Source organism: Notothenia rossii (assembly GCF_949606895.1).
Source record: "Notothenia rossii genome assembly, chromosome: 2".
NCBI classification, from domain to species: domain Eukaryota; kingdom Metazoa; phylum Chordata; class Actinopteri; order Perciformes; family Nototheniidae; genus Notothenia; species Notothenia rossii.
In genome coordinates, this window is record NC_136904.1 from 36,970,971 (window position 1) to 36,995,414 (window position 24,444).

The 24,444-nt window shown below is 40.2% G+C and overlaps 1 protein-coding gene across 4 annotated transcripts in view; it reads left to right on the plus strand.

The window, feature by feature from the left end:
• Positions 1-24,238, plus strand: part of adamts18 (ADAM metallopeptidase with thrombospondin type 1 motif, 18) — a 170,365-nt gene extending 146,127 nt beyond the window's left edge. For 3 of the 4 annotated variants that reach the window (XM_079664757.1, XM_079664759.1, XM_079664758.1), the window contains exons 19-24: positions 7,414-7,618; positions 15,433-15,627; positions 16,471-16,541; positions 18,783-18,942; positions 21,655-21,850; positions 23,286-24,238. In XM_079664757.1, coding sequence (XP_079520883.1) covers positions 7,414-7,618; positions 15,433-15,627; positions 16,471-16,541; positions 18,783-18,942; positions 21,655-21,850; positions 23,286-23,401 — 943 coding nt within the window. In that variant the 3' untranslated portion in view covers positions 23,402-24,238. Of the gene's footprint in view, positions 1-7,413; positions 7,619-15,432; positions 15,628-16,470; positions 16,542-18,782; positions 18,943-21,654; positions 21,851-23,285 lie in introns of those variants that run through there. The other variant, XM_079664760.1, reaches the window with a different exon arrangement.
• The last annotated feature ends 206 nt before the right edge of the window (positions 24,239-24,444 follow it).

The window sequence follows — 24,444 nt, forward strand, 5'->3', positions numbered from 1 at the left end:
ATTGGCTGAGATAAGTCCGGCCGTGCGTCACGACTCTTTGAAACATCTCTGTTCCCGGAAATGCATCCGCGAAGGAGCCGTGGAGGACCGTCGAGGACCCATCAGTGTATCCTCGGTTATAGCTCCTCCAGAGAGCCTCCTCGACGCTCGATCCTCGGTCCTCGAAGTGCATTTAGAGAAATTATATGTCCTTCAACATGGCGTGCTGAAATTCATTTCCGGGTCACTACCGGAGGGTCGAGGAGTCGAGGAGGGGGATTTGATGAAATGAGAAAGGGCCCATGAATGCCTTTTTTGATATTCGGTCATTTTGCATCACTCTTTAATACTTGTTCCATTGCAGCGTGTTCCTCGGCTGTATGTCCACCTGCATATCAATACTTGACAGAATCATGTAATGTTTCCTTCTTATGTTGAGCTTACCCCCACAATTTGGTGACAAAAGGCTCCTGCTGGATGACAAGCAGAACATTAGGTTAAATCTGAATGGTCTTATCCTGCCAAGTCCACTACCCTGACACGCCAGATGCCTTGTTACACAGAGAAATCTAAAAAGTCATAATTGGAAACTGTTTGGGGAGGCACGTTCCACAAATTATTGGCATGTGATTGGATTAACTATCTATCACCGTCCATCTTTTCCATTTTTACGTCCCCACTAAGGTCTAGGGGACCTGGAGACAATAACACACAACAACCAATAAAAATGAGGGAGTCAACATAAAGGTTGCCAAAAGGTTAATTACTTGTAAACCTAACTGAACAGAAATTAAACAGAAATACTCTTTGTGTGAAGAGAGGAGACAAAGGAGATTGTGCCAAACAAAAGAAATAAGCATAACAAAACCAGGCCTATCTCTACATCTATCCTTTGAAATCAAAACTCAAACAAAAACCCTCACTAACTAAACTACTCAGAACTGGACAACACATAATACAGGGGTGGCAACAATCCGCTATCCTAGTGTGTCTTAACATTAGTTATCCACGTGATGAGAAATGCACAGGGTACCCCAGACTTACCTAACTCCCCCACCTCTCAACACACACACACACATTTACAAAGGTCAGAACAAAGTAGAATGAGCTTCTAAACAAGGCAGTCAATTGCAGGCTCCTCAATCAGCAACAGGCCCAGGATGAGAGGGAGTGAGATGACTTCCTGGGTGCCTCCTTTATGGTCGGCCCTGGTTGCTGATAGGCCAGCTGAGGGTGAGAGGATCCAATCAGCCATCAGACTCGGGTGCACCGGCAGATACCGATCAGCTGCTGACTAGCTGTGCAGAAGACAGGGAAAAGAGAGAAACACAGGAGGGAAGGAAAACCACACAAGTACAGCCTGCCTGGCACGTAACATCCATAACAAAATACTATCATTTTTGTTCTTTCAATTAAGAATTCTCCAATTCTAAAATGCGATTTCTGCATCAATGGTAACATTAATAGGTGCCACCATTGGTGGTTTTGACCTCCTAACCAGCTACCAGTAGCTACACACAGGACTTTAATTGGTCCATCAGACTTTGGTTCTGAAATAAACACATTACTTAAGGACTGACAAGAGGGATTATCGTATGATCATTTGACCTTGTAATTTAACCAATAGAGGACTAAAACGTCAATACATATTCCTAACAAGAACACTGCATTTAAGAGTAGATTATTTAAGCACACTTTACTGTGTGTTCCCAGCTCTGTCGTCTGCTGAGAAAACAAGGTTGTAGCTAATAAGCAGGTCAACAATATCCTCAGTAAGTAGGGCCGGGAGTCGATTCAAAAAATTAATCTAATTAATTACAGGCTTTGTAATTAATTAATCGCAATTAATCGCATTTTTAATCACATATAAATATTTGACCTAAGAACAGTGAGAAGCAATTTTTTTCACATGGATTTTTGTATACCATTAAATAATGACTGAATACATAAGCTTAAGCAACAAAACATTGTTTATTTTTTTCAAGGTGGTACTTAACAAAGACCAACAGAAAAGTGCAATTTTTGCCATAAAGTGTAGCAATAGCATATTTAGGAATATAGTACATTTCAGAGATTCAGGTAGCCTATAGGTAGGTAGACCTTCTGTAAACTATAACACTTTGTTTTTTAAGTAAAACACAATACTTTCAAGTACATTCAGAACATTGGAAACCCTGACTATTAGAAAACATCTCTCTGTTGCTTCAGAGGCCATAACAGACTTTGTTGATTTACCAACAGTTGATTTAAAATTTCAGTCCAACTCTCTCAATAACCTTGGCCAAAACAATAAACAGTTCAACATAAAGTGCCAGTTGCACCAACAACGTAATAAATAGTTCAACATAAAGTGTACCATTTAAAATAAAATAAAAAAGTGCCAGTGATTGACCTCAATCCCTCCTTTTCTTCCAATATCCTGATGAAAAATAAAATCTCTCTTTTGCATAGGCCACTGTTTGATCAACACGAATTGGGTGTGGGTCCTTGTACTCCGAGTCGGGCTAACGTCCACGCTAGCTTCCACGCTAGCTGCTATATGTTTTGCATTGAGGTGATACTTGAGGCTTGATGTGCTGCGGTGATATGCAAATTCCTTTTTGCATAATTTGCAAACAACCGTGCTCTTATCGATGCTTCCATCCGTCCGTTTTTTAAAACAAAATGTCCCATCCACGGGGCCAACCAAAGCGGTCTCATCAGCTTCTTCGTTCACGTTTGACTATTGTTCACTGTGGTTTGTTGTTGTTTGAAGTCATGAACGTTAGTTGGTGCTCCAGTATAATCGGTACCCCTGAAACTCATCCAGTGAGAAACGTTCCGCGGTGCAAAAATAAGTGCGATTAAAATGCGTAAAATTTTTTAACGCGTTAATTTTTGTGGAATTAATTAATCTTAATTAACGCGTTAAAGTCCCGGCCCTAATTTATAGGAATATCATACTCTGTGAATATAGTTTTTGTAATCAAGGTATGTTGGATTTCTAAGGCAGACTCTGGTATTTTACTGAAATTAGGCAAAAAAGGAAATACAATTAACCAGTTACACTAATACAAACAATTTTATGGAAATTTGTGTCTCCAGACATATCAAACCGTATCAGTTTGACTTTGTGTTTAGCGCAAACTAGCTAACGTCAGCATGCTAATGGGAAAACAAACAATATGTGAACATAGTAAACATTTTACGTGCTAATTATCTGCTTGTTTGTCACAGCATGTTAGCATTGCAAGATTAACATGCTGTTTAAAGCATACCTAAGGGTACCTAGGTTCAGCCTGACGAAATGATGGGGTTAGGGGAAGGCTAGCCTCTAGCATCGCCTTTTGTCATTTAAATGCCTTAAACTTTACAGTTAGTTTTTTGGAACTACAAACATTTATTCTGTGAGTGTTCTGGCTACATCACTGTCACCCAAACTTTTCACAGGCCCTGAAACGATATTAAACCAAATTGTGTTTTTTTTCATGAACTAAAACCTAATGATGTTTCTAAGTTTTGAAATTGTCCTTTTTCTTCAAGGAACACTTGAGAATAAGAAAGAGAGAAACAAATAAAGAAATACGAGGCTGGGGAAAGGGAGGGAGACATAAAAGCCAACTCAGAGTGATTGTTGCTTTCAGTGCATATCATCACTCTCTAAAAAATTCACTGCCCAGAGCGACTGTCTTTCTCAGTAGCAAGATCCTGCCCATGTTTTATCTCCGTTGTCTAGACATTGTGCTTAATGGAATGAATTTTTAAAGCAGGCTGTGCTTTTGGGGACGCAAGAAAAGGAGGGAACCAGGCTAAAGTGCAGTGGAGAAACATGTTGAAACAGCGCTGAATAAATGGTCTCTCTCTTACAGTATGTAGGTCTTTGGCTGGGGGAACTGGAGCTAGCTTGATTTACAGCGCTGCTCCAAAGAACAGGCAGGGAACCGTGTCCTGGGTTCAAAGAGAGTACACACACACACACACCGCATGCATAATTACAGTTGCGCACACATTTTCCGAATACATGACGCTGAAATCATGTATTTCGGAACCAGGCCCTGGGATAAAAATAGAAGCTGCTTCTGTTTGATGTTAAGGATGTTGTCATTTTATCCACCAATTCCCCGTGCCACAACAAATCCGGACTGAACTTTCTCCCGTGTCAGGGATTGAACAAGCCAGACAGCTATCGGTTACACCTCCAACATACAGCCTCTGTTTCTCACTAAGTTTCCCACCACCCGAGAGGGCATTTCCTGCCACTAATCTTGGGCATACAATTTCTCTTATCTTGGCGAAAGGTATTAAACAGCCTCGATGCGTGTCCCAACCTTCCCCCTTGCTTTGTATGAGTGAAAAAAAGGTATAGCCCAGATAAATAACCTTGGTATGGTTGTCCATTCTTGAAAATAAAAGCAGTGTTTGACTACAGTGGATCGTATTATACAGTAGCTGACACCATTTCTCAGCTGGTTGTGTGTTTAGGCCAATTTATGGGCGCTGCACAGGAAGAAAAGTTGAGTTGAGTGAGCAGCATGAAAGCTTTAATGACTGCATTAAGAACTCCAGGATGTATGGGAGCGCATTGAAGAACCCAGCAGAGAAAAGAAAAATTGACAATTAGGTGGGATGTATGTGCGCGGTGTGTGTGTTTCACAGGAGGGGGAATGTAAAAATGCCTGCTTATCTCTGCGGCGTGTATCTCGGGTGCTGACAGGCCTATCCATGTTTTATTGTGCAGAGACGGCAGGATTCCCACGGGGCCCGGCCAGTCTAGCCATGCAGGGCCAGTCAAACTCCCCCCCATCCCTCCACTCCCATCTACCCCCTTTTTGCTACAAACCTTCACTCCCAGAATTACAGTTAGACTGTCAGGAAAAACTTCAGAATTTCAATTGGTAGCAGTAGTTCCTGAACATAAATAAGGAACACTTAGATAATAAGGAAGACTGTTCAATCTCAAAACCCATTGTACAGTTAGGAAAATATATGCTCATTTTATTTTCTGCTTTCTCCACCGCACAGCTGTCAATTCTTACCTCTTTCTAGCTTCCACTCTTCTGTTCCTCTATAGTTGTATCTGTGCTGCTTGAAGGCCATCTGTGGAGTCACTTACCACAGGTTGGGGATTCCTCTGTGCATCACACAGCAGCATATATATACAGATCAAAGTAAGACATGTTGTGCCTGTTCCAGGAAAGATGTACAGAAAAATATGTGCATGATACTGACCTGGGCCTGGAGGATGACTTTTTGGAAGTTTGCTTTATTTTAATCCATTTATAAAAAAGGTAGAAGCTGTACAATAAATGAATAAAATTATATGAAATTGGCTAAAACTTAACATAATAAAGACCAAAGATTCTACTCTAAGTAGATAGGGTTAGAGAAAGAGGGATTATATTGTTAACCAGATATATAGAAGTTAGTTAAAAAAGAATCAAGGTATCAAACATATCGTTATACTCTATCAAATGTATCTTTTGAGCTTAAGAGAACATTTCATTAATATAACTATTTTAAAGTGTTACATTTAGTATTAGTAAATGTTAGTGTAAGCAAATGCAGGGTGCCAGTGAGCCAGTCAATAACAGGGCCTTGAAACTGAAGCAGCTAAATGGTATTTCAGCCATCCTTAATTGTATTAGTTACACCGGTTTTTCTCACTGTGTTCTCAACATGGCTCAGTGTAAAAGACCGATTGGAGTGCACTTATATCCAGTAAAAAGTTTGGATAAGAACTTTAGTACAAGTACCATCATTTTAAGAAACTAAAAGAAAGGAATCCAAATGTTGGAACCATTGGATGACCATATTGGATTGAAATGCTGACAAAAATGATTGTTTATACAAGCAAAATAAGTCTTGAAATGTCCATGTACGCCAAGCCACACAAATGTAAAAGGGTATAAACCTATGTTTTAAAAAAAAACATGTTAAGAGTTTTAATCGGAGTATAGCCACCTGTTTGGCAGATATGGTCATATATTTCGGCAGAACGACTTCGCTCTTACTTAAGAATAGGTATTTATTCATGGGTGAGGAACCACCATACCAATGCATGGGTGAGCTTCTCAGAACCTCCTCAACAGTATTGCTTACTTCTACCCCAAAATATGTCAGTAATTGAAATATTTCAGAGATACAAATTACAGCTAGGTCAGTGGTGGTTTGCAGCGAAGCACTAAAAATTGCAGTTTAGTCCTTCTGCTTCGTTTTCCTGTGGCGTTTGAAAGGGAATGAAAGCATTTTTCTTCCCCAGAAGCAGGTCGGCGGCGTGGAGGAATGGTCTTTGCGGTTAGCGTGTTGTCTCAGAACCGGACTGAGCCATCTGCCCATCTCTCCATCTCCCTCTTCTAAGCCCTGTGGTTGTCAGACCACTCATTTGCTGTAATCTCTCCCCTTCAGCCCCAATGCCAAGACAGAAGCTATTTTAGAAGCAGCAGTAGGCTTTCATCAGGGTTGAAGCAGGATTTCAAAGACGCTTAAATTTAAAGAGAGGACAGGAGAGAGTAGATTCGGAAAATACCGGGACAGGTGAAAAAAATAGATACATAGTGAAAAAAATCAAGAAAAAGACAAAAGAAAGAAAAGGATTGTCCGTAGACTTTTTGTACATTGTGGTTGACCTGGCAAACCTGGGATAACAGTTATTGAGGGTCATATATACAAAATGGTGGTTGTGTTTAGTTTCAGATCCAAATAGTACGGAGAGATTTGGATGGATATGGATATTTATTTCAGTCTGTGTAATATCTTTGTTTGCTCTTAACTAGCAATTTGTGCAATGATAAAGATCAATGTGTTAAAGTATAAGTAATTCATAAACAGAAGGTCTAGGTTTTCATGAATCGTAACTCTTAAGAAAAGCCCGGTTCTCCACCTGACAATTTTAAACTCCTAATAATCAGTAGCCCCAAAATAAGTGCTGCAGACTAGGAGTTAGGAGTTGCCTCATGTTGTTGGTATTCTGATGATAGAGACTGAATTTAGTGTGAGTATATGCAAAAGGCTATAGATTCTAGCATATCCAATCACAAAAGGGTTTTCATCAGTACTAGAGTTAGAAAGATATATCCATCCCAAATGTTCCAAAGTGCCCATCCCCAATTTCCCAAAGTCTAATATGACAAAAATAGTCTCCAGTATTTTTTTTTAATGTTTTCATTAAACTTACTGTAAAGATTGATAGAACAGCTGTGGCTCAGGGTTAAATTGGCGCCTACCAATCAAAGGGTCAGTGGTTCGATCCCCAACAACTATAGTCAACATTTGGAACTGTCCTTACGCAAGAAACATAACCCCAAATTCCTCCGTAGGCAGGACTATTATAGAACTGTTTGTAAGTCACCTTGGTTTTAACCGCAGATAAATGACATGTATTGTAATGTTTTAGACAAATAACTGTTGTAATGCCCCCCCTCCTAACCATGTCTCTCTTGGCGTTTCCCCCCACAGTTGGGCGACTGGAGACTGGGATGCCTGCAGTCGCTCATGTGGAGGAGGTCAGCAGACCAGGGCGCTGCGCTGCCTGAGGAAAGTGACCTATCAGAGGGAGGAGGGGGTGGTGCACTCCCTCTGCCCCGTCATCTCCCCTGCCCAGGTCCAGCCCTGCCACACCCAGGCCTGCCCCCCCGAGTGGAGCACCGGATCCTGGTCACAGGTGGGTTTTTGGCAGCATGTGAAATATATTCAGTAAAATGTCTTGTCTTGAAGTGCCTTCTTGGGAATTTGGCACTGTCTAGTTGTGAAAACTTGAATGACCCCTCAAGCATGTCAGGTCACATTTTGTATTCCATTTTATTTACCAAAAAGCTGAACAACTAATGACATAAACCTTAGTTGTACTGTTAAATGTTAAAATGATAACACTCTAAATAAAGATGGCAAACAAGGTAAACATTAGCACGTTAGCTTGCTGATTTTAGCATTTAGCTAATTATTCGCGAGCATGACAGTAGACTCCTTGGCTTGTTATAATTCTCCTTCTGGTTTCTTCTTAGATGATGGGTATATTACTAATGTAAATACACACTAATTATACAATTATCAATATGTTGTTTTGGTTAGTGAAGCTACAGTAACTCATGGCTCTGGGCTATATCTATTTAGCTATAGGCTAAGCACAATGTCCTGTCTGGAATTGCATTCTAACTCGAGTGCAGCTGATTTTGTGTACTTCTTGTAGATTTCAACTTTAATATTTAAACTAAAATCGATTTACTTGTATCAGGACACTTTAACAGTGGCTTTGTACCATTTGAGTGTTCAGGTAAATGTCTAACAGCATTAAGGTACAATATCAGGACCCTGAAACTGACAGCTAAATGTAATTCAACCATATTTATTGGATTTTTACACTTGTGCTTTTGTGACACAGGAATAAAGCACTATAGTTATGTTTAGTGCCTTTGAAGCATAGAGAATAAGAGAACTGCTTACGGTCAATTTAAAAGTAAAATGTGTTTTTATCCACCTTTAACTCTGCTTTATACAATGTAAAATATAGTTATTTTTTGCTGTACACTTTTATAGGTTACGTGCATGCACTGTAAAGTCATAATTCATGGGTTTGCTTAAAACAATGAAGAGCATCTCCAATTGCTGTCATGTTTCACTCATGCTAAAACAAACACTCTGCTGCCCTCTGTTGGAAATTTGAAGAACATGAAGGGCTATTCAACTCTTATCCTCAAGCATCTTTATTTTGCTTCTAAGTGCTACTTACTCCTAAATTAAACAATTGAATAAGAATGAACTCTACTTGCATGTAGTCACCAAGTATTCACATGAATCACAGTTATTCTCATAACAATTATATTATAGGCAAGGGTGAAAGAAGTCTTCAGATAATTTGTTTTAAGTCAAATTGCAAAATGCTTAAAGATAAAATCAGCAAATTTCAGAAAAAAGAACCATGAAATGCTTTTGTATGAACAAAAACTCAATTATAAAATGTATATTTGGAAATACTTAAATACTAATGAACCCATACAGACATTAAACGTTTCAACTTAAATAAAAACAAAAAAAAGTTGCTTTTGTAGAAAACCTATCCATAAGTTGTCTGTGCAAAAGTTCCTAAATCAAGGTCACTAGTTACACTGTCGGATACATTTAAAGGACTAAAGAGTACAATATTTCAGTGTAATGCAGTTCACCAAAAGAAAGTGCAGCAACAGAAAGCCACAGAAAATACTCCAACGAAGACCAGTATTTTAAAAGTGTACTGAAGTGAACTTAGTTAAATTCCACCTTTATAATATGTGATGTATGTCAAGTTTGCAATCAATCCCTCTTGGAAGATGTTCGAAAATGTATTAAATGTTTTTGCAAAGCCAACATTCGATTAGGCTATTAAATCAAAGGTCTTTTAATAATTTTCCAGCACGACTATCTCTGCAACCACAGTGCATCACACACCAGACAGGCTTTTATTTGCTAATTTTCCTTTATAAAATATGAATATCCTGGCAGCAGATCTGATCATTAGCCCCTGGGACCTGCAGTCTGGATGCTCGGCTGTCATTCAGCCATCTTTCTTAGGATGTTGGGTTGTGGGCTAGGTCTGTATTTTACCCAGCGGTCCGAGTTCAGTCAGCGGTCACACAAAGGCGACGCAAGTCTCCACTGAAAAGATCAATCGGACCTTTCAGTGACAAAAGGACAACTGGGATGTGTGTTACTGCATGGTTGTATGCAGATTCATCTTTTGTCTCGTTTATTGATGCTATATTGTCACATTAAGTGTCCTGACGTCTGGGCATGTCAGTCCCAGCGGAGCACTTTAACTCTGGTGTCCACCTCTGCATTCAGCTGGAGTTTACAGCGGCTCTGGTGGATACTGGGACGGGTTGGGGTCACATTCATCTGCGAGTTATTGGTGTATTGTATTTAATGTTCGGCCATAATGGGCTGTCGTCAAAGCAGCGACCTTCTGTTTGCTTGTGCACCATGTGGTGAATCACAAATGTATTTATAGTGTCCCCGTGCCAAGGATTTAACCTCTGCTAAACGTGAAGGTTAAAGCAATAATAACAAAGTCAGAGGCTAAGTTACAGTGTATGTGCATGCATGTATGAATCAATGAGACAATGGTTATGTGGTGTATACAAGACCCATTTTATATATTTTGTTCATTTCTGAATGTAAATGTATCCTAAATGTTTTCCAACAATTGTAAAAACCCTGAGAAATACGTCATATATTACATTTGTATTTAGTTTTAAGCCTCATTCTATGATACTTTTTAGATCTAGATTTTTTTTACAACTATATTTCAACCTGAGGATTTTAATCATCAGACATTTGGACCTTAAATTATGAGAGAAACCAGTTAGGCAATTGTTAGCATTTAGCTCGCAGCGCCCTCAATTCAGTGTTCGCCAAACAGTCGGAGAAACACAAATTTTAAACGCAAAACTACCTTGTTTATTTGTATATCCTGTTTAAATGTCTGCGTCCCTTATTGGCTCCAGGTAAAAACCTCCTGAACGCCCAGATCATACGTTTTTAGAGAAACAAGTTAGCATGTATTAGTGATTAGCTCGCAGCTCCCTCAATTAACCTGTGTACACCTGTGCCGGAGAAACACCCATTCTTAACATGAAACCGCGTTATTCATTTTTGTTTCTTAATTTAAGTTAATGACTGCAATGCAAATGTTAGTAAAGTCAACATCTCATTACATTACATTTCATTTAGCTTACGCTTTTATCCAAAGCGACTTACAATAAGTGCATTCGACCAAGAAGGTACAAACTTGAAGAAAACAGAATCATATAAGTACATTAGGTTTCATAGAGCCAAACAATTTCAAGTGATACTCAACAGGCTTTAGAAAAGCCAGTCCTTTGTTAGTATATAAGTGCTTTGTTAGTATGTAAGTGCTTAGTTAGTATCTAAGTGCTTAGTTAGTATCTCTTGTCCCTTTCACACCAACGCGGTTTTGTACAGGCACATTTTACCGGCGTATTTTTCATTATGATTCTACTTGTGATAGTCAGACATGACAACCTGTGCAGCCCATGTATTGATTCCATCCGATAGCTGCTATAATACAAAACAAAACGTCTGCCTGCTCTCCACAAAAAGCTGAGGGTTAGACTAGGTTTCTTTTTCAGAAACAATTCCTGTTTCTCTTTTGAAGCCAGGAAAAGGCTAGTCACTGTGACCTTTTTACCTGTGCTGGACTATGGAGATCTGGTCTATATGAATGCACCTGCCCATTGCCTGAACAAGTTAGATGAGATTAGTGAGATTTTTCACTAATTGTAAAGCACTTACTCATCACTGTACACTGTATACCAAGGCAGGTTTGCCATCACTTACTGTACGGAGGCTCAGTCATTGGTACACGTTTATTTATAAAGCCATGTTGGGTAAACTCCCGTATTACATCTGTTTACTGATAACACAGAGAGTTGCAAGCAACTATTGTCTGAAATCGCATGATGTAGTATTGTTAGATGTGCCAAGAGCAAGGACTGTCTTAGGTAAGACAGCTTTTATGTGCCACTTGCTTGGAACAGTCTACAGCTAAAATTGAAACTGAGCAATTTTATTCCTCTGAATGTTTGTAAAGCAAGTCTAAGGCAAGGCAAGGCAAGGCAAGTTTATTTATATAGCACTTTTCAACACAAGGCAATTCAAAGTGCTTTACAAAAAATGAAAGACATTAAGAAAATTATTTAATGTCATTAAAAAGAAAAGCTAATAAAAGAAACATTAAAAGAAAAAATACATGGATAAAAGTTACAGTGCAGTCTAAGATATGAATAGTTCAATTAAAAGCAGCGACAAAAAGAAAAGTCTTCAGCCTGGATTTAAAAGTAGTAAGAGTTGCAGCGGACCTGCAGGTTTCTGGGAGTTTGTTCCAGATATTTGGAGCATAATAACTGAACGCTGCTTTACCATCTTTAGTTCTGACTCTGGGGACAGAAAGCTGACCAGTCCTTGAAGACCTGAGAGATCTGGATGGTTCATAATTTAGCAGTAGGTCAGAAATGTATTTTGGCCCTGAACCATTCAAAGCTGTATAAACCAGCAGCAGTATTTTGAAATATATTCTTTGACACAAAGGAAGCCAGTGTAAAGACTTCAGAACAGGAGTGATGTGATCCACTTTCTTAGTGTTAGTGAGGACTCGAGCAGCGGGGCTCTGAATCAGCTGCAGCTTTCTAATAGATTTTTTAGTGAGACCTGTGAAGGCACCATTGCAATAGTCCAGTCTACTGAAGATAAAAGCATGGACAAGTTTTTCCAAATCCTGCTGTGACATTAGTCTTTTAATCCTAGATATGTTCTTTAGGTGATAGTAGGCTGATTTAGTAACTGTTTTAATGTGACTGTTGAAACTCAGGTCAGATTCCATGACTACACCTAGATTTGTGGCTTTATCTGTTGTTTTGAACATTGCAGACTGAAGCTCAGCGCTAACTTTTAAACGTTCTGCCTTGGCTCCAAAAACATTAGCTCCGCTTGATCTTTGTTTGATTGGAGAAAGTTCTGACACATCCAGTCATTGATTTGTTCAATGCTCCTACTCAGTGTTTGAATTGGAGTATAGTCTCCTGGTGAAATTGTTACGTAAATTTGTGTGTCATCTGCATAGCTATGGTAACTTATTTTGTTGTTCTTCATTATCTGAGCCAGTGGTAGCATGTAGACGTTAAAGAGAAGAGGCCCCAAGATGGAGCCTTGAGGTACCCCACATGTCATATTTGTCAACTCAGATTTGTATTTACCTATAGAAACAAATTTGTTTCTGTCCTTTAAGTAGGATTCAAACCAATTTAGAACTGTTTCCGAAAGTCCCACCCAGTTTTCCAGTCGGTCTAGTAATATGTTGTGGTCAACAGGGTCAAACGCAGCACTGAGATCTAATAACACTAACGCTGAAATTCTGCCACTGTCTGTGTTTAAGTGGATGTCATTGAAGACCTTTACAAGAGCAGTCTCAGTGCTGTGGTTTGGACGAAAGCCTGACTGGAACACATTGAAACAGTTATTTAAATGCAAGAAGTTACTCAACTGTTGAAAAACAACTTTTTCAATGATTTTACCTAGAAATGGGAGGTTTGATATGGGCCTGTAATTATTCATTACCTGAGTAAAGAGACTTGTTTACTATGTGAAGTAGATCTGAGGCCATGCAAGGCAAAACATCTTTGAAAAATCCTGTTGGAATAATATCAAGGCAGCAGGAGGAGGATTTCAGAAGTTGAATAATGTCCTCCAGGTTTATATCATTAATCTGATGGAATTGTGTCATGATGTCTGAATTCATATTAGGTGGACATACATTTGCTGTACCTGATGCAGAGGCACTGACTGCTTGTCTGATTTTCTGAATTTTGTCAGTGAAGAAGGAGGCAAAATCGTTGCACGCCCTGGTGGATAGAAATTCAGAGGCTACTGACACTGGGGGGTTAGTTAGTCTGTCGACGGTAGCAAACAAGGCACGTGCGTTGTTTTTGTTTTTGGTAATGATGTCGGAGAAGAAAGACTGTTGTGCATTTTTCAATTCCAAATTATAAAGGCCAAGTCTCTCTTTATAGATTTCAAAGTGAACCTGGAGATTTGTTTTTCGCCACCTGCGTTCAGCTTTTCGACATGTCTAAGTGAAATGCTCTTTGAAACTATGGGTATTTGTAAATGTTGATAAGTATGTAAATGTAGTTTGTAAATATGTTGTATGATATCCTCTATTGTTTTATGTTGTTTTATGTTTCATGTGGAACCTAATTGCTGCAGGTCTCCCTTGAAAAAGAGATCTATGATCTCAAGGGACAATCTGGATAAATAAAGGTTTGAAATGAAATGAGTGCGGGTGCAGCGAGCCGTTTGGCCAATGCAGAGCGGAGTGCACGTGCTGGGGTGTATGGTTCAACCATGTCCTGGATGTAGGAAGGGCCAGAACCATTCACAGCATGGTATGCAAGTACCAGTGTCTTGACGTGGATTCTAGCAGTTACTGGAAGCCAGTGAAGGGAGCGGAGGAGCGGTGTGGTGTGGTGTGGGAGAATTTAGGAAGGTTGAAGACCAGGCGAGCCGCTGCATTCTGGATGAGCTGCAGAGGTCGGATGGCACATGCAGGTAGACCAGCCAGGAGGGAGTTGCAGTAGTCTAGGCGTGAGATGGCGAGAGCCTGCGCCAGAACCTGCGTCGCTTTCTGGGTCAGGAGGGGACGTATCCTCCTGATGTTGTAAAGTGTGTATCTGTAGCAGCGGGTTGTTGCAGCGATGTTTGCAGTGAAGGACAGTTTGTTATCTAGGATCACACCCAGATTCTTTGCAGTCTGAGTCGGGGAAACAACAGAGGGGCCGATGTTGATTGTTAGGTCAAGAGTGGGACAATCTTTTCCCGGAAGAAAAAGCAGTTCAGTCTTGTCAAGGTTGAGCTTGAGGTGGCGAGCAGACATCCACTGAGAGATGTCAGCTAGACAAGCAGAGATGTGTGCAACAACCTGGGTCTCTGAGCGGGGAAAAGACAGAATTAATTGGGTGTCTTCACCGTAGCAATGGTATGAAAAACCGTGCGGGCTAATGACCAATCCGAGCGAGTTTGTGTACAGAGAGAAGAGGAGGGGAACAAGAACAGAGCCCTGAGGGACCCCTGTAGATAATTGACAAGGGTCAGACTCGGACCCTCTCCAAGTTACCCTGTAGGTACGGTCTTTGAGGTATGAGGTGAGGAGGGAAAGTGCAGAGCCTGAAACTCCAAGTTCTTGGAGAGTGCGAAGGAGGATCTGATGATTCACCGTGTTGAATGCAGCAGACAGGTCCAAAAGGCTGATGACAGAGGAGAGGGATGCTGCTTTAGCCGTGTGCAGTTCCTCAGAGACAGTAAGGAGAGCAGTTTATGTGGAGTGACCTGCCTTGAAACCAGACTGGTGCGGATCCAGAAGGTTGTTCTGATGGAGATAACAGGAGAGTTGTTGAAAGCACGTTCAAGTGTTTTAGACAGGAATGGGAGGAGAGAGACTGGCCTGTGGTTTATAACATCAGACGGGTTGAGAGTGGGTTTCTTTAGGAGAGGGTTTACTCTTGCCTCCTTGAGACTGTTTGGAAAGTGACCAGAAGTTAGAGAAGTATTGATGAGATGGGTTTGAGGGGATAGGGTCCAGAGGACAGGTGGTAGGACGGGCAGAGGTAATAAGGGCAAGAACCTCACTTGGAGAGAGAGGGGAAAAGAAGGTTAGTGTGTGGGTGAACGGTGGGACTGGTGACCCAGTGATGACTAATGGTGAGTCGGAAAATGAAGAACGAATAGGATCAACCTTTGATCCCATGATCCCAAGCTACTTCACGAAATGGCAACATCTTATTTTATGGTTATGTTTGAGAGACCCCTAGTGGCAGAAAATACTTTATTTATTTAAACATTTGCCCATTGAATAACTTATCTTCTGCTGATGCTCCTATGTATGTGGAAGACTTCTGTACCATATTTTACTTTCTTCTTGTCCACTCACAGTGCTCAAAGACCTGTGGCCGGGGCCTGAGGAAGCGGACCGTGTTCTGCCGCAGCACTGATCCCGGGGCGAAAGCGGTGGTGGTGCCTGACAGCATGTGCAGACAGCACCACAGACCCAAACCCCAGGAGACCTGCGTCCTGCGCCGCTGCCCCAAGAACGAGAGGCTGCAGTGGCTCCCGACTCAATGGGGAGAGGTAGGAAGAAAGAGATATGAAGCCTTAGCAGGAGTAGTGATGGAAGGTGTTTAACTGCCACCACGACAAATAAATGATCCATATCATTACCATTATTTAACGTAACGTGAAAACATCATTTTCTTAACAAGATATGACAAGGGTTTGGGGTTATATCTTATAGTAGAGAGGATTCAGATAAGTCTGCTGAAATGTTTACTCTTTGTACCATGCTTTGCTCAGCCATCTTGCCAGTTTACTCCTGGGATTATAAATGCTTCCATGCCATCAAATAAAATTGAGAGAATAAACTCCATAAATGATTTGCTTACAATTTTCAAGACATGTTCGCTCTCTCCAAATCTTATCAACATCCTTGAAAAAAACTGGGACGTGTGTCACAAGTCTTTTTTTAAATGATTACGACCCGCTACACGTATTTGACGGTCTCATCATATATTCTCTTTGTGTTTGCGGCAAAGAGTTTTGAACTTGCCTCTGTGCTGTATATTCATATTCCTTTCTGTTAAGTACAGCAGTTTGAGTGAGATAGAGGGCAATCGGTTACAGGCTGAAGGTTGCTGAATATGGAATGAATGAAGGTTAGTGTAAGGGTGAGGTTGCAGTACAAGTACAAGTGCAAGATAAGAAGACACTAAGCTCCCAGATCAGTGGTTATGGATTTATAAAAAAAGAGCCAGACACGGACAAGATGCTCACACATATAATATGTCTGCTCATCACATAAAATGACTGGTTAATAAACAGTAGAGCACTTTTAGTAGTGTCTCTTGTAGTGTCTCCTGCTATGGTATCTCGTAGTATTGCACTAAAATGTTCCCTTTCGCCCGACCTCTGTTTCAGTGCTCCAGGTCTTGTGGCTCAGGCACCCAGAAGAGAGAGCTTCGCTGCGGGGAAAGAGACTCACAGGGAGGGTATGTTCCGCTAACTGCACATTAAGACACTTTAATGGATCTGCACGTACAGGACTGTCTCAGAAAATTAGAATATTGTGATAAAGTTCTTTATTTTCTGTAATGCAATTAAAAAAACTAAAATGTCATACATTCTGGATTCATTACAAATCAACTGAAATATTGCAAGCCTTTTATTATTTTAATATTGCTGATTATGGCATACAGCTTAAGAAAACTCAAATATCCTATCTCTAAATATTAGAATATCATGAAAAAGTATACTAGTAGGGTGTTCAACGAATCACTTGAATCGTCTAATTAACTCGAAACACCTGCAAGGGTTTCCTGAGCCTTGAAAAACACTCAGCTTGGTTCAGTAAACTAAATCACAAGTATGGGGAAGACTGCTGATCTGACTGCTGTCCAGAGGACCGTCATTGACACCCTCCATCAGGAGGGTAAGACACAAAAAGAAATTTCTCAAAGAGCAAGCTGTTCACAGAGTGCAGTTTCAAAGCACATCCACAAAAAGTCTGTTGGAAGGGGGAAATGTGGCAGGAAACGCTGCACAACCAAGAGAGATGACCGCAGCCTTAACAGCATTGTGAAGAAGAGTCGCTTCCAGAATTTGGGGGAGCTTCAAAGACAGTGGACTGAAGCTGGAGTCCAGGTATCAAAAGTCACTGTTCACAGACGTGTCCGGGAAATGGGCTACAATAGCCGTATTCCCATGGTCAAGCCACTTCTGAACTCAAGACAACGGAAGAGGCATCTGACTTGGGCTAAGGAAAAGAAGCACTGGACAGTTGCACAGTGGTCCAAAGTCCTCTTTTCAGACGAAAGCAAGTTTTGTATTTCATTTGGAAGTCAAGGCGCCAGAGTCTGGAGAAAGGCTGGAGAGGAGCAAAATCCAAGTTGCTTGAAATCCAGTGTGAAGTTCCCACAGTCAGCGATGGTTTGGGGAGCCATGTCAGCTGCTGGTGTTGGTCCACTGTGTTTCATCAAGCCCAGAGTAAATGCAGCTGTGTACCAAGAGATTTTAGAGCACTACATGCTTCCGTCTGCTGAAAAGCTCTATGGAGATGAGGAATTCATTTTCCAGCATGATCTGGCACCTGCCCACAGTGCCAAAACCACCAGTAACTGGTGTACTGACCATGGCATTACTGTCCTCGATTGGCCTGCAAATTCCCCTGACCTGAACCCCATAGAGAATATGTGGGGTATTGTGAAGAAGAAGCTGAAAGACACCAGACCCAACAATGCTAATGAGCTAAAGGCCGCTATTGAAGCATCCTGGGCATCCATAACACCTCAGCAATGCCACAGGCTGATTGCCTCCATGCCACGCCGCATTGATGCAGTAATCCGTGCAAAAGGATTCCCAACCAAGTACTGAGTGCATTAATGGACATTTTCAAATGTTTGATTGTGTTTTGCTGTTATAAATCTTTTTTTTTTACTTGGTCTGAGGAACTATTCTAATTTTTTGAGATAGGATTTTTGAGTTTTCTTAAGCTGTATGCCATAATCAGCAATATTAAAATAATAAAAGGCTTGCAATATTTCAGTTGATTTGTAATGAATCCAGAATGTATGACATTTTTGTTTTTTTAATTGCATTACAGAAAATAAAGAACTTTATCACAATATTCTAATTTTCTGAGACAGTCCTGTATAGCTGTGTCTCAATTTGAATACTTCCCAAAGTACACTGCCATGTTGTACTCTATAAACATTTGTGTCTGAATTTCCAGTGGTCTTGGTTTTGAATCCCACAATCGCTGCTGTGACTTCACCAGAAGCGACGATGCTGCTAGCTTCTGTTGGCTAGTTAGCTAGCTAGCAACATTTTTGTTTGGATTTTTACAAATCATTAGGCTACAGACTGCTTAACCCAATAAAAATAGCGACGACTTCTTTTTGACACCAGTATCCAGTACGTGTATTACATTGCGAAAATAAAACCCACATGTATAACTTTTATTTGTATATTGTTGTGTTCACTGGAGCAATTGTGGCTGGAAGCCAACCACTGGACTCCCTTTTTAGAGCAACACATGCCTTCCTGCTGACACTTCCAAATTGTAACTTTTATTTACACAACTTCCTTTACATAGCCAATATTTTTGCTATCCTTCACATTGGGGCACACTTATACTTTTAAGACAGCCAATATAAGTACAGCATTACGCGATTTGAGACACAGCAGTAGTTAACTGTTTTTCAGACTGCTTTAAACTCTCCTCTGCCATTCAGGTATGTGGAGTTCCCCATACGGAGGTGCAGAAACATGGCAAAACCCCTAGTGGATCTCCAGCAGGGCTGCAACCGAGGCCCCTGCCCGGAGGTCCCTCGGGTGATCGCCGGCAGGAGTGGCCCTGTGGTCCTCGGTTGGTACTCCTCTCCCTGGCAACAGGTATGTTTTTGCTCAGGCTTTGATCTTAACCTGTTTACCTGAGAGACTTTTAGTACTACACATGCTTTCCAGCTGACACTCTTCCAATATGTAGATTTCCTCCCACACATACTGTAGCGCTGTAGTATTACTACACAGATGATAGTTAGAAAATTCAACAAGCGGAGAACTTGAAATTGTCCTCAACAGCCATGAAGACAGTTAGCTGAGGAAAAATGTACGTGTAAATAGAATGTGGCTGAAGTTATTAAAAACGTTGTATGTCTACAAGTCTCACTACAGACTCCTAGTGAGAGAGATACTCTGCATTTACTGTGGAGGGTCTTTCTTGCAATTCTTCCTATAACCCCAAACAAAGCAACAATTCAAACAGTGTTTGCCTTGCTTATAACAAAAGACATTGTGCAGTTTTTCCTTAAAAATATATATTTTGCCAGACAGCAAACTATTTATTTTCTTTCTTCCAATTTAATTGCAAAGTGGAAAATAATAGCCGTTGTCGCATTGGACCACATAACTTTGGTGTTTGCAAAAATACTAGATTAAAGTGTGAGTTGAGAAAGATCTTTCCCCCTCAATGAGTAAGAAACCATTGCACCCCTGATATAATAAAAGATGTAACAGTAAAAGTTGGATAATTTAAAAAAACGGTGTTTTGAACAGTCTTTGAATGTTATACATGTTTTGAATTCATTAGAAAAACAAGTCTTGCTTGCTTATACATAATACATTTATAGTAGTTTATACAAAAAGTAGACTTTTCCGATCTACATAATTAACATATATATGTTTTTTTTAGTATATCAAATCAGATTATTTTTTGTTTTATCACTATTGTACAGATACTGATGGTTGCTTTAAAAGTCAAGCAGCATATCATCAATGTACTGCATTCGTTTTCTGGTTAGCGGCCATGTATTTATTGGATTTTGGAGGTGAGGTTTGATTTTCTTTTAGCAATATATTGCTACATATTCAGTATCCCATTGAACAACTATCTCATTTAGATGGAGGTATTCAGCTAGGGAAGGAATGTTCAACCAATGAAACTAATATATCAACTAATAATTGTCAACTAGCTAGCAACGGCCAACAAACTCTGTCACAAAGAGCTGTGTTTGAAAGTAGAAATAGCAAACGAGAAGGCTTTCTGACTAACTCTGTTTGAAATTAAAGACACAGTAGCATTAATGGTATTAATTTTAAGAGGGACTGGTGTTAACTTGAACAAACATGTTGACCTAAAGGTGACCTATCATGCAAAATGCACTTTTGTACGTCTTTTATACATGAATATGTGTCCCCGGTGTTCCAGGGAACTCACCAAGTGTCAGAAAACACAACCCTCTCTCTTTTCCCCCATACCCAAATCTCTTAAAAAGGGGCTGCAACGGATCTGATACAGACTGATCCAGATTTGAAAACTTCTCTGACGTCACAGAAGTGGCTCTACGGCTATTGGGCCAACTCCACCAATCAGGAGGAGACAGCCACAGACATTGCCGTTCGAAAGCGCTCGAGACGCTGTAGTACATATGCCAGGCCTGTAGATGGTGCTGTTCTCACAGAATCAGCCCATGCAAAGACAGTGTTAAATTGAGCGAAATGAGGAATGGCTAAAATGCATGATGTTTGGTATTTTGAAAAATAAAAAGTATAAAAATGCCTTATATAGTCCTATATAGGTCCTACACTATATTATTTAAATATAGCATGATAGGTCCACTTTAAGGGATGGCACAGAAGTCTTTTGGTTTTGTTAACCAAGAATGAAAATGATAACAGAGAAAATTAAGAAACATCCAAAGAGCAGAAAATACAAGCTGCTTCCAACAAACATCCTCCTACAGTCCCCGCCCTTATTGGACTAAACCAATAGTAGGGGTACCACATTGGACTGAACCACATGGGGTTTACATAAACCAGCTAGGGAAATGCCCACTTAAACCTGTTCCTTACACTAACAGAGCATTGGACTCCTATTCATTTTATACTCCCGACTCTTTACCTGTAAAGAGGAAGAAACTGCTATAAAATCCTCCTATTGTGCCAACAGTTGCCTCTAAACTATCACATCTACTAAATAAAGAGTTTCATTTATTTTCCACCTCACACCATCACTTGCTTCATTGATTTGAGTTTTCCAGGCCCCCTCTCTCTGGGAGGCCCCGGCATCATGAGCGAGGCAACACAACTTCTTAAAACAATCAATCAATACAAAATATGTAACTATGGTTGGGTCTTCTCATGTCCCAACATACCTCAGAGGCAGAATGAACAGTGTAGAGGGTGTTAGTTCACAGGCATAGCATCGTTCTTGTGTGTGGAATGGGACTCAGATGCAGTCCAAAAGCTCCATTCTGTCAATCGGGGCAGGTTGTGTGGCTATGGGTTATATTATCTATTTTGCAAAAAAGTATTGAGGGCAACCTCTTATAGCACAGTGATCTATTCTGCTTGATATGGGGCTTGTGATCTGTGTATGTTTCCACCAGAAAAGATATCTCCTGACAGCTCGATGGAGGGCATGTACATGCTGGATGGGATGTTTGTTTTCTTCATCTCTTCTTTGTCCACCCCTCGACTTTTCCTCCATCCCTCGACTGTTCCTTTTCATGAAAATTCCTCTTCCTACAAGCTTTTCAAAGCTTGTTTTCCAACTCTATATCTCTGTGCGTCATTCTCATGTTGTATTATTTGTTTCTGTCTCAGTGTTCTGTTTCCTGTGGCGGGGGGGTCCAGACCCGGTCCATCCAGTGTCTCCGGCAGGGCCGTCCCGCAGCCGGCTGCCTGCCCCACCAGAGGCCTGTCACTTCCAGGGTGTGCAACACACACTTCTGCCCCGCTGCTCTCCCCGCTACGGCACAGCGCCCAAGCCGGGTGGCAGCTGCTGGACCAGCACTGAAAGGTAAATGCCTCTGAGGGGATATTAAAACAATCATTCCAGTGTAATTTCTTTATGACTGTGAAACTAGAGTTCTGCTGGGAGTTTGAATTCCTGATTGTTTGGTGGATTTTCTGCTCTTTTTTTAATACATTTTTCCTGTAGTACAATCAGAAGAAGGTCAAGTTGATCTTTAAGAGTACATTTGTACAGTATTTGTTTGCATATATTGGTTGACTTGGCCAGCTGCACTCATCAGCCACCATTTTCTAGTTTGAGCTTGGCATTACCAAGATGATGAACTTGCTAAACCTTATGTCTAAATGTCTGCCTGTTAGCATTGGCACTGTGAGCTTGATAGCCTGCTAAGATTAGCATTTAGCACAAATAACAGCCTCAGATTGTGTAACACCAGTAGTTCTCAAACCTTTCAACTCCAAGTTCCACTTTTTCAAACTTATATAATGCCAGGGCCCCTTAAATGTAATATAAGTGTATTAATTAATTACAACAAATCAACTGCCTGTCATACCGATGGGATCCCTGAAATTAAATACATACAATTACAACAAACAGGTTCTTTTAAAACCAAATAAAGGTGCTAGATGCAAAAATACTAGTGCTACCATTATTGTTGTCGCTTCACTTCCATTTCGAGCCACACCATAATAAACTGAGCAAAGATTTGTCTTTTTTATACTTCCTTATACTTCCTTAAACTAGTTTTGAAATGATTAGTTCATTAAATTATGATTCAAAGACACTAAAAATCAATCCTCAAGTTAATTATTCAAGTAAAAAAAAGGCTGAAAGAATTCAGGTTATGTATGTTTAATATGTACCACTGGTTTGTATATCCAGGGTGTACGCGGGGTCTTAAAAATTATTAAAAGTTGATAAATCAATTTAGTGAAATTAAGGCTATTAAAAAGTATTAAACAGCATTTTCCAAGGTATTACATTTTGTAGCTTGTTTTCAATAAGTATATCAATTGTCCAAAGACGTTGTATTCTACAGTGTGCCTGAATGTAATCATTGCGTAGGTGTGTAGTGTGATTCTGTGTAGTTTATTTATGGCATCCCGTTGGATTTGACGTCATCTGAACAGGACATCGCACGCTCACTGCTTGATAGCGCGCGAAGCTCCGTTTACGCCGGTTGTTAAACAACATCGTTATGGGGAAATGCAAATCTGCGTCCAAATGGTTGGAAGATAAGGAGGAAGGACAATCAATACTGTATATAGTCAATGTGAGGTTAAGTGTGTCGCCAATTGTGCATAAAGTATGCTTTGGTATTAGACTAAAGGTTGGATGAAATAACCAATTTAAATATTTACCTCTGGTTTCTGGGACATTATTTCTTGGCAGAACTATTTATCAATCAATTACGTAATTAATCAAATTTTGGTTTAAACTGCTTCTTAAATGTGCCTTATCTATTTTGTTTTCTCAACAGACGAACACTGCGTGGACCACTTCAGCTGGTGTCACCTGGTTCCCCAGCACGGCGTGTGTAACCACAAGTTCTACGGACAGCAGTGCTGCAAGTCCTGTGCCAGCAAGAGCCAGTAAAGCTCCGTTACCTCTGTGGCTTCAGGCCTCGGAGGAATACACCACCACAGAGGCCATTGGGGGCGATTACTCACAACAACACACAGAACTGTGCTCCACACTTGTGTGTTTTCTTCCTGGAGTACTTGACTAATACATTTCAAAAAAGAAGAGAAAGAGAGAAATCATGGACCATGAGTCCATGGCATGAACTGTCAAAGTCATCATTTCAATGACCACATTGTAACTGGAAAGACAACGCAAAAAAAATACTTGTTGTAATATATATATATATATATATATATATATATATATATATATATATATATATATATATATATATGTTGTTGTTTTGTTGAGTGTTCTCCTTTTGAAACCTCTAAAGCTACAAGCCATCAAGAGAACAGGAAAGGACAATAGCGTTTTAGCCTGCTTACATGTTGTATTTTTAAAGGCATCTGGTTTCAAAAGCCTTTATTTAAGTTATTATGGTCCGTAATATTATGATTTTGCATTTTTGTCAGGTGTACAGTGGATCTGTGACATGTTATTTCGATGTTTGGATATACTATAGGATTGTGCCAGTCACCCTTGGATCCACGTTTTTATGAGATTTTATTTGAGGCATTAGTAATCAATGGTCATATGCCTTCTGCACTTCCTTCTCCCCTCACATACTCTCTGCTTGTTAAGTTTACTGCTGCTGAATCATTTGGAACAAGCTGGAGAACACTTTTTCCTGTACATTCCATTCATGTTAACGCTATGAAAATATCTGTGTACGTCAAACATTTTATCCAGTCACGTTGTAAGTGGTCGCTCTGCTGTTCGGTTATGGTAATACAACTTGATAATCTACTTTGTCTTTCCTTTCTTTTCGATGGATCACAGCAGCATTGGAGGGGAATTTGACATCACAAAGAAACTTACAATAAGCACAATCAAACATAAAGTGCTACTGCAATGGTTTCTATCTGCTTTTTAATTATCAGCCAATGTATAGGGTTTAGGGTCAGGGCGGGGTTTTTTCAATTAACGAGGAGCCATTCCACTATTTTTTAGCC